The 10,977-nt window shown below is 38.9% G+C and overlaps 1 protein-coding gene across 1 annotated transcript in view; it reads left to right on the top strand.

Moving 5' to 3' along the window:
* Nucleotides 1-885: 885 nt before the first annotated feature.
* The window catches only part of THBS2 (thrombospondin 2), a 31,480-nt gene continuing 21,388 nt past the window's right edge, over nucleotides 886-10,977 (top strand). Inside the window, exons 1-7 of the mRNA XM_015620294.2 lie at nucleotides 886-956; nucleotides 1,819-2,375; nucleotides 3,832-3,916; nucleotides 8,291-8,484; nucleotides 9,285-9,425; nucleotides 9,653-9,749; nucleotides 10,468-10,638. Of these exons, the coding sequence (XP_015475780.1) occupies nucleotides 887-956; nucleotides 1,819-2,375; nucleotides 3,832-3,916; nucleotides 8,291-8,484; nucleotides 9,285-9,425; nucleotides 9,653-9,749; nucleotides 10,468-10,638 (1,315 nt within the window). The 5' untranslated portion in view covers nucleotide 886. The remainder of the gene's footprint in view (nucleotides 957-1,818; nucleotides 2,376-3,831; nucleotides 3,917-8,290; nucleotides 8,485-9,284; nucleotides 9,426-9,652; nucleotides 9,750-10,467; nucleotides 10,639-10,977) is intronic.

The following is a 10,977-nucleotide window of genomic DNA, read 5'->3' as shown; positions in this document are numbered from 1 at the left end:
GCCCTGCCGCCGCCGCGCCCGCCGCCCGGGCTGGCTCTGTCCCGCCGGGAGCCGCGGGGTTCGAGAGGTGAGAGAGGCATCTTGGCGGCTGCCGGTAGTTGGCTGTAGCGGTGGTACCCTGGGGATGCCAGGTAATGAGAGTTCCGTGTAGAACAAAGAAAATGTAGACGGGAAGCGCTGGCGGCATCCCTGAGTCCTTGCAGTAATGTGTGGAGTTGGCAGTGCTGAAGTTATTTGGCTGTACCCAGGGAACTGGATTTCTACACATGCCGGAGAATGCTTTTGCTCCATTCATTGTGAGCTGAGACACATACGGAGATGCAATTATGTGGTTTATAACTGCACAGTGCTACAGGGCAAACCCAGCATCACGTTAAGAGTCACTTTATCCCAGCTATGTTTGGGTACAGAGGATTGTATATATATATAGAAGAGAGAGGAGTTTGTATCATGGCACTGAAAATGGGGCTGAAAAGTACCCCATTACTCAAAACCTTCATCTAGTGTAGATCCCATTATCCTGCAAGGATTTTTGACTGAATATTTTGCTCCAAAGTAAAGATGTGGTAGCAATAATCTTTATCTCCTGTAGTGTAATATGGTCTCTATGCCAGCTACTGAAATTTCATTAAGAAAATAATAATAATGTATATTTTCTGTATGTTTTTTTTTCTTTTTATTAAGGACATTTCCTAAAGAAGGAGCTCTAACTTTTATAATTCTCTTCCCTTCACCTGAAGTGTTACAAGGATCAGTTAAAATAAAAATTCTGATTTTATATGTATGGTTGCTGGTTTTGACTTTTCATGAGGAAAATTGCACTATTTATAGTTGATAAATATAATTTCCCTAATGCTTACTACCTTTTGGTTTATTCATAGGAGTTATGCTGAAAAGGAGCGTGTTGTTGTGGCTTGCTATCTTGATATCCCTGTGGGTTTCCTCAAATGCTCAGGGTAAGTTCAGACGCTTCTTAACTGCATACAGACCGACTCCCAAAGTTAAAAGTTGTAAAGTGTTGGCTTACCTGGCTACAGTGAGCAAAGTAATCATAAAGGATTTTCTGTAGAAGTGCCTGAGGTAATTTTGGTAGATATACCTTACCAGTGCTAAATGAAGATTCCTCAATGTATCCCCAAATTGCTTTCTTTATAAGTTATTGATTAAAATGTATATTATCCCAGAAATAATTAATATTAAAAGTGTAGGGAAATAGACATGCACAGACCAAATATGACTAGAATATGATTTGGCACAGTGCCAGACCCTCATTTACATCTGATTTCTTGGTTGCAGTCTTTAAAAACCAAATCTCTTTTTTTCTCAGTCATCGTGTAGGCACATGGATTCTCATTTGATTTTCCATTATCTGGTAATCAAAATATAGGAATTGCCTCAAATTCCTTATCCATTCATATATTAATTCATATATTTAATGACATATTTAATTAATAAATTGCTACATGCATCCATGTATAAGCATATACATGGCTTACAGCATATATATATATATATATATGTACAAGTATGTACTATACAGTGCTATAAAATATGAAGCCATCTGTATAAAAGTATAATCAAAAGTATTTGTATGCACAGAAGGAGGGAATTGCCATGTAAATGAAAATGTCAGGTAGAACATATGATTCACTTGGCTGCTTGTAGGAACAGCTCCATTTGTGGAAGAGGGGAATTTATTCTGCTGGTCCCTAATGTCTGTCATACAAGTGTTGAATGCGGTTACTAAGTATACTGTACAGAGCTGTTTCTTGCAAGACTTCTGGTAGACACATTGTCACGCAGTGTTAACTTTTTCAGATGGTGACAAGGAAGAGGAGACTACCTTTGATTTACTTCAAGTCAGTAACATAAACCGAAAGACAATTGGAGCAAAGGTGTTCCGGGGCCCAGACCCCACTGTGCCAGCGTATCGTTTCATTCGGTTTGACCATATACCTCCATGTAAACCGGAGAAACTAAAAAAGATCGTAAAACTAATACGGCAGAATGAGGGCTTTATCCTTTCAGCCACCCTGAGGCAGGACAGGCAATCTAGAGGCACTGTCCTTGCTTTAGAGGGTCCTGGCATCAGTGAGAGGCAGTTTGAGATCATTTCCAATGGCCGGGCCAACACCCTGGACCTTATCTATTGGGTGGATGGCTTCCAGAACGTGATTTCCCTGGAAGATGTGGACCTTGCTGACTCACAGTGGAAGAACCTCACCGTGCAGATAACAGGGGAGAACTACAACCTCTATGTTGGCTGTGACCTTATTGACAGCTTCATCCTGGAGGAGCCTTTCTATGAGCAGCTGAAAGCAGAGAGCAGCAGGCTGTACGTGGCGAAAGGGTCCACTCGGGAGAATCATTTCAGGGTAGGTGACCTGCAGGAGCTTGGGTCTCCGGTGTGGTAAGAAGGTAACTGCAAGTAGTTTAGGAAGATGCAGTAGGCGCAGTTTTGTTGTCCCAATGCCTCTTGGTTTTAATGGGTTCATGGGTGTTACCAAGCAGAGTGTGCTTTTATTAATTGCTGATCTGTGTGATTTTGGGGGTCTTGAAAGCAAAGGCAAAGTGAAGTCTAAATCCAGAAGAAATGTGCAAAACCAATTTTTTGCTTTCCTATGCAACCATCCCTTTTCTCTTCCAGATATAACACTTCTAGAGATGTTGCATTTTTGTGGTGATTTGTAGAATTTTTTCCAAATTTCTTGAAGAACTGTTTTTAGATTGAAATATATCTATTCAAATAATGAGAATAGGTCAATATTTTTATTTTTTTTGAAAGAAAAAGAAAAAATGAATTTTTAATGGGGCTGAAGCATGTGATATTGGTCCATCCTGTAACAGAACATCCTGATTTGCCGTTTTGAATATTTTTTTTCAATTTAAATTTTAAAAGAGGAAAAATTTGAAAAAATAAATAAATAAAAAGTTTTGATCAGTCCTGTAAATTAGATTGTTTTTCTTTTTTGTAGAAAACATTTGAGATGGAGCAATTATAAGCTTTCTGGTTTTCTATCAAATGGAAATGACCTTTTGCCTCACATAATCTAGTGATGTGACCTGGCCCAACTGCCTTAAGGATGGCTTCTTTTCAGTCAAAGCTGAAGTCAGACTTGAACTCATGGCTCCAAAAAGTTCAAAAAAGCCCTTTCTTTCTCATCATGTTGTGCCATCTAGTTTTCAGCCAGAGCCTGACATGCTGGAGTTTGGCTCCATGGGATGACTAGTTTTGGCAGGGACTTCAGAAGTTCTTGCCCACAGCCTCTCCATTCCTGCCTCCCTAAGTTACTCCATCAGTAGTGCTCATGCAACTGGTTCTGAAGCTGTATCATAAAGTGGCTCACTGAAAAAATATGGGTTTTAATTATTTTTTTCCTTTGAGGGTTTTGTTGGTTTTTTGCCCAAGTGAACTAGATACCAGTCAGGTTTCAGAGTGTTGTCTCAGAGCAGTGTCAGCACCATTGAGGAGGCAGTGAACTATGGTGCATGGGAATGACTGACTAAGGATGGAAGTGTGATGGTGCAGGAAGGTTGGCTTTGACCCTATGACAAATCTAAAATTCACTATGGAAATGGAGATTTGAGCTTGTAGAAGATTAATATCTTTTACTATGACATGTTTCAGAACACGCCTACCTTTGTGCCTTATAATACTGAAACTGTATATAGCAAAGGTATAACCACTTTTTTTTCTGTGTGTCAGATTTAATGCCTTGTATTTGCTTATGTCTGAATCCAGTCAGTAGCATGTCATTGAGACAGATTAGTTATTACTTGCTCAAAAATTGATCTTACTGTTTTTAATTGCTTTTAAAATTATTATTACAGGGACTTTTGCAAAATATTCAGTTAATCTTTGATACTTCAATAGAGGATGTTCTGCGTAAGAAAGGATGCCAGAGAAGCCAGTCAAGTAAGGCTTTTGTTATCTTATTAATACTGTTCAGTTGAATCTGAAAATTAGTAATGTCAACTGTGAAATATGATCCTAAAACCATGTGACAGATCCCTTTGAAAAGGAGAATGAGTTGCTTTTTAATGGTAATGGAAACCTATATGTTTATATGATGCAATTTCTACTCTCTAGCCTATTATTTTAGTTCAGTTACTAAGTTTATAACTGAGCTTTTTAGTTTTTAAGTTGGGGAAAAAGTATTGAGCAATAAATTAGTAGAAATGGAAGGAAAAAAACATGTGTAGGAAAATATATATTTTGTTATATGAGTTTTCTGCAATTCTTTGCACTCGAGACAGGTAGTGTTGGTTCTGAATTCTGCTGCTGACTGTCAATGGGCCCATGAACTAGTCTGCCATTCTTAAAGACACTGAATTCCTTGGCAGTACCTTTGACTGAAAGAGGCTTTGGGTTTGACTCCCAAAATGTTGTTAATCAAAACAACCTCAGGAAAATAAGAAATCAAAGGAAGAGATATGGAAGACTTGTATGCTACGGGCTGACGTGTTCTTGCTAGTCCGGTTCACGCTTACCCTGCCAGGAGGGGAGCACTCTGTGTAGGACTGTAATAGATTCTCCATAAAAGAAGTAGGATTATTTGTCAAATATGTGCTAAGGTTTTGTACTCAAGCTCATAGGAGGTGCTGACTGTTTTACTTCCCAGTGCTTGTAGCTGACAAGAGCTCAGTCAAGAATCAGAGCCAGCTCAGTCTGTCAGAGGAATGTTGCACCACTTGTGCACAAGTCAGGACTTCAAGGTTTTGTTTGAAACTCCTGCTATTTGAAATGCCATTATTTCTGTTACTTTGCTAAAATGTGTGACAGAGAAAATCAGTTAAGCAGATAGAACTCTTTTTTTTTTTTTTCCTTCTTGTTTATGCAAAACCCAGAAATTAAGCAATAGAAGATCTTGACTTCTTCAAAGGAGTACTAAATGTTTTGAAATATCACCAAGTAAAAAAGATGTTACTGTGCCTCTACTATGAAGAGGAAACCAATGGGAGCCTAAAGGAATAATTGAGTTCTTCATGCTAATACAAACCTTAAGAGGAATTCTTGTACAGCTATAAGCTGCTGATAACCAACAAATAATATTTTCTTAATGTATTTTTATCATATCTGTCAATTGTCAAATTTTAGGTTCTATAAATTATACAGATTTGGGGTTTTTGTTTTATCCTTCCTCAGAATTATTTAGCAAATAGTTCAATTCACAGTATTTTTGCTTTTACCTTGTAATACCAAGAAAACACTACAAAATGGAGATTTCTTGTGCAGTAACAGAAAGGAACTAATATCACAGTGAGGCCATCAAAATTACTTGAGAGGTTTTCTTATGTTCATGTCAGATTCTGAAATTGCCTGTCCAGCTTAATCACATACTCATGGAATGGGTCAGGTTGCAAAAGACCACAGGGCATCATCAGTGTAGATTCCCTGTTCAAGTAGGGTCATCCAAGAGCACATGGCACAGGATTGTGTCCAGATGATTCTTGAATATCTCCAGTGAGGGAGACTCCACATTCTCTCTGGCAACTGTTCCAATGCTTGGTCACCCACACAGGAAAGTTCTTCCTCTTACTCAGGTGTAACTTCTTGTGCATCAGTTTCCGCCAATTGCCTCTTGTCCTATTGCTTGGCACCACTGAGCTCCATCCTCCTTAGATATTTATACACTTTGATGAGGTCCCTCCTCATCAAGTTTGTCTCTCCTTGAGGCTGAACATGCCTAGCTCCCTCAGCCTTTCCTCCTAAGAGGAAGAAACCAATCTCTTAATTAACTTTGTAGTCCATGGCTGGACCCAATCCAGGAGCTCCATATCTTTCTTGTACTGAGGAGCCTAGAACTGGATGCAGCACTCCAGGTGTGGTTGAGGATAAGGAGAGGGGCATAGTGGTTCTTCTCTGCCCATCTCTCCAGCCTGTTGATGTCCTTCTGAAGGTCTGCACAGCTCTCTGGTTACTCCTCCTAGCTTTGTCATCAGTGCACTAGCTGAGGAGGTATCTGCCCCTCCATCCAAGTCACTCATGGATGGTTTAAACACTGCTGGGCCCAGTACTGAAACTTGGAGGATACTCCTAATGACAGCTACCACAGTTGAAAAGTCATGAATTATGCTACTGTCCACAAGATATTTTCCCATTTTGATGCCTCACTTGTTTAACTGAAGTACAGGCATTAAGATGACATATTAATTTTAATGAAATTAATGTCCCATGGCAGCAAGGCTGATGTTACTGATGAAGTTCCCTCAGCCCTAAGGACACGAAAGGAGACAGGACTAGGTTTTCCCAATGTATCTTTAAGCCTAATATGGGAATGTGACATAGGTGAAATGCTGGCTTGGGAATGCTGTTTGGTTGAGGGTAGGAAAGTATGTCTGTAGTGTGGTGGATGCAAATCCTTTGGGCAGGATTTAGGGAAGGAAAGATGACAGAAACACACCTAAATAGGCACATCAATAAAATCCCTTCTTGAGTTATCCCAACAGAATGATATTTGCATATTTGAGAGGAGGATGCACATTTTGCTTTTCTGGTTGCTCATTTTAATCATCTGGTCCTTAGGAAATTAGCAGGAAGCCAGCAGCAGAGAACTGATTTCCCAGTGATCCCCAGGCTCTTCTTTCAGTCACTGCCAAGTACCAGTAGGATGTGAGGATTTAGTTCTTCTAACATAGTTTTGGTTTATGTTTCCTGCTGAGATTGCAACTTTATTAATGTCCTCAGAATGTTCCGGTCAAGGCACACTCCATGTTGGCTTGAAAAATATGAAATTAATGATCTGAGAAGTGCTGTGGGGGGATCTGAGAAATCTAGTGTTTCAATGTGGTAGGAAAATTGCATTCTTTCCAGGGAATCAAAAAGTGGCTGAAATAAACTGTTACGACACAGAGAGTTCTGATCTGCTGTGTGGTTTTCTCCCATCCTGTAAATGAAGCTGGACAATTGCTTCAACTTTGGAAGACTGTGAACAATTTTTGTAGACCTTGGCTAGTGGCAGATGTTTCATAGCTAATTTAAAAGCACATCAAGCCAATAATTTTAAGTTTGGTTGAGAAGTAATCACTTAATGTCATATTGTGGGTTGGTTCTTTGGTCTTTTACTTTTAGCCTTCCAAATGAAGGAAGAATACTTTGCTCCTGATTCCATTTCCTTTTAAACTTATGTATAACACTTTACATTGTATGGTAAAGCATGGAATTAAGCTCTTAACATTTCTGAAGCTTTGCCACCTTCAGTGATTTGTCAACACTGAATGGTATTGGAGTTTTGATGCATATGTTTTATGGCACATGTTCTGTGCTTATTTCTTCTTTTTAAATTGCTATATCCTTTGCTTGTCTTTTCTCTTTGGCAACCTTGAGCAATTCCAACATCACTAAGTCTGGTAAATAAGTCTTTATTAAGAGATAAGGAAGTATGGCTTGCTGTATAGCTGATACAAACTTTGAGTTTATCATGAAGTCTTTAGAGAAAGCATCCATGGAATCCATGACTTCTACCTGATGGAGATTTAAATGCTTAACAGAACATAGACTGTTTCATCTATGTGCTTTATTTATTAATTAAAATCATACTTGCTGTTATGTTATTTTTCAAGAATTTACTGCATACATAGATGTATTTTAAAATTATATTAGAACATGTTCAGTTTTCCCTGTCTAGTGAGTGTAAAGTTCTGTTTTAATTCCAGTCTGCCTTTTGGACGAGTGTTTGGAGTGACAAATCAAATAATTTGTCTGATTTTTAGCTTGACCTCCATTTCACTTCAGAATGAAACTATTTTTATAACAGCTCCTCTGAGCTTAACACTGGGCAGTGAAATATAGAGCAGCCCAAAGTCTGGTATACATTGCATAATGGTCCAAATTGATCCAGCTGTGGAATTTATGGACAGAACAAGGACAGCAACTTTCCTTTGTCCTGCCTTTTTCTCTGCCTTGAGGAAATGTGATAGGTCATGAAAAAATCTGAAACCTTTTATGTCTGAGAGGATGAAATAGGTTTGCTTTTTTGATACTGTGTTCTTTTGTTAGCCTTCTTCATAAATTAATGTGTTGCAGTGCCAACAATTTTAAAGTGAGGGCCATGTGAAACACAGCTTGGCTCTTAATTTTGAAAAGGGAAAATCTGTAATTGGAACCAGCTGACATCTAACCCCTCTTTTATTCATGGGTATAATAAGCATATAATAAGCATGAAGCTGTGCCAAAATAGATGTGTTTAAACACTACCCATGGGTGCCAATCTGTGATTTCAGCAGGAATCTGTAGTCTGTGGAAGCGCTTTGTATATGCTGCTCTTCTCTTTCATTCTCTTGCTACCAGCTGAAGTGAACACCATCAATGAGAGCACTGAAATCCTTCACTTGAGCCCTGCTGTCACAAGTGAGTACGTGGGTGAGAAACCAGAGAAGGCTGAGTTCTGTGACCGCTCCTGTGAAGAGCTGGGGTCAATGTTCACAGAGCTCACTGGCCTGCGCATCGTGGTGAACAACTTGGCTGATAACCTCCAAAAAGTGGTAAGTACCTGCAAGTCTGGAGAGCTGACTGAGGTCTGCTGTGCAGTTCTTTATTCCTTATTTTATGATGAGGCATTTAATAGAGATTTCTGTATTACATATGAGCACCTGCTAGTATGTCTACATAATGTAAAGATTTTTTTTTTAATGTAAAGATTATTTTCTTTTAGACTTTAAGAATTTGGTAGTTCTTGAGTGTAACAAGGCTTGCTTAATCAAGGCTTGGTTTTCAGACTGGGTTTAAAAGAGCACACACACGTATGCCTTTATGCACAGGGAAAATCCTTCTAAATCTTTGGAAATTGAAAGCTAGCAATCCCAACCTTGCTTGTGTACTGTTAAAGCCTTATTACCATGTATACACCATTAATGAATACATCAGTAAGTGGCTACATGGGGTACCTAAACTGCAAACAAATGTATGGGATTTTCATTGTTGAACTGTTATGGTGATATTTTGCTGATGTCTGCCTCTCTTCTTACTCTGAATCAGCTAATTATTTCTGAAGGGATTAGTATATGTGTCAGGACTAAAATCTTCTCACCTAAAGATGAGCTGTGCTAGAGGAAAGCAAAGTGACTAAGAACAAATCTCCCTTAGTATTGTGACTGTTTGTACCATTGCTAGAAAAATTGCTATGCAGGGCTGCAGTACTTAAGAACATCTTCCTTATGTATATAAATATGTAAAAATACATTTTTTGATGAAAGAATTAAGTCCAGTCATATTTCAGTTTTGTCTATTTACAACAGTTTGCTTATGAAATATGCAATTTGTTTTCATTTACTTCATCTTCTAGTCTGAAGAGAACCAAATTATGTGGGAACTGATTGGGCCTAACAAAACACTGAAGAACCAACCAGTTTGCTGGCAGGATGGCCGTGTCTTTGCAGATAATGAAAGTTGGATTGTGGATAGCTGCACCAAGTGTGTTTGCCGGGTAAGGTTTTGGAAATGCTCTTTTCTGCAGAAATAGAATTCCAACTCAACCGTCCACATCAGTAGACTACTTAGAGAATGGCTGGACTTAATGAAGTTTATAAAAAGTTGTCTCCTGTCCATGATAGAACAAATCAAAACATATCCACACAAGAACCTTCCCCAGATGCCCACCTTCATTTACCTCTCTGTGACCATAAATCAGTAAATTTATTTTTTTGCCTTTAGGATTCCAAAATTGTGTGCAATCAAATCACCTGCCCAGCAGTCTCCTGTGCTGATCCAGCTTTTGTTGAAGGTGAATGCTGTCCAGTCTGCTCTCACTGTGAGTATTTAGGAGGGGAAAGATGGTCTTTGGCATTATTTAAAATCACTACTAGTGTTTTTGAAAGCTCAAAAGAAGCAAGATGGCAAGGCAGCTAAGATCAAATATAGAACTTGTATGTATACAAAGATCATACAAAGTAACTTGGGTGCTTGAAGTTACCCTCTGAAGGACTTGGTCTGTCTTCATTGATTATATTGCCTGCTTAGAGCTAAGATGATAACCTGCTTAGCTACCTTGGGCATAAAATGTTAAAAGCATGCTTCTCCCCAGTCACGTTTTGCATTTTTTTGCCCATTCAGAGCATAGGGTGTATTCTTACAATGTGCTCTTGTTAATGTTCACCATTATGTAGCTTTCAAAGGTGGGGCCACATCTCATCATATTGACCTATATTCTCAAACCAAAGGCATTTTGGACTCAGGTTTTGGCTTGGTCCATTATAGAGATAAGATGTTCTTCCTTCAAAGATCAGTGCATCATGCAAACATGCTGCACACAAGTTCATGAAAATCCAGGATTCTTATCTGAACTAACCTCACATTATATTACACCACAATTCTGTAACATCAGTGGCAGCTTGGGAAAGCAAAATTAGAAAAGGAGAGATCTAAATGTTAAAGTACATATTCTGCAGAAAAAGAGAAGAGAATATCCTCTAAATAGGATAATAGAGCAACTTTCAAAGTTAAGCACTTTCTTACCTTTTCATCTGCAGCTGATGACAGTGAGGAGGGCTGGTCACCGTGGTCAGACTGGACAAAGTGCTCAGTTACCTGTGGCTCTGGGACACAGATGAGAGGAAGGTCATGTGATGTCACCAGGAGTGCTTGTACAGGCCCACACATCCAAACAAGGATGTGCAGCTTTAAGAAATGCGACCATCGCAGTAAGTAATACATTTCTTCCTTTTTAAAAGCTTCTTTGGACATCTCAAAGCAAAACCAAGTTTAGTCAGGACAGTATGTACTTGAGAAATCCTATATGAACAATTGAAGTAGCTGTCATTAGGTTCTTTGCCAGTTTTCCCCTTTCAGGTATTCCTCCCTTTCCTGGCAGTTTAATAGGTATGTACATTCTGGGGTCAGCTACGTTAAAAAAAAAGAAAAAGAAAAGATTGTGAGTAATCCTTTCTTTAACATTATGAGCTGGAGTCTTTTGTTTGAACTCAGTTTGGAGACAACACTTTGTAAACATGATATGCAATGTTCTGTTTACATCTGCCACT

The sequence above is a fragment of the Parus major genome, chromosome 3, assembly GCF_001522545.3.
Source record: "Parus major isolate Abel chromosome 3, Parus_major1.1, whole genome shotgun sequence".
Lineage (NCBI taxonomy): Eukaryota > Metazoa > Chordata > Aves > Passeriformes > Paridae > Parus > Parus major.
The sequence above is the reverse complement of the archived record's forward strand: the minus strand, read 5'-3'. Positions and strand labels throughout refer to the sequence as shown.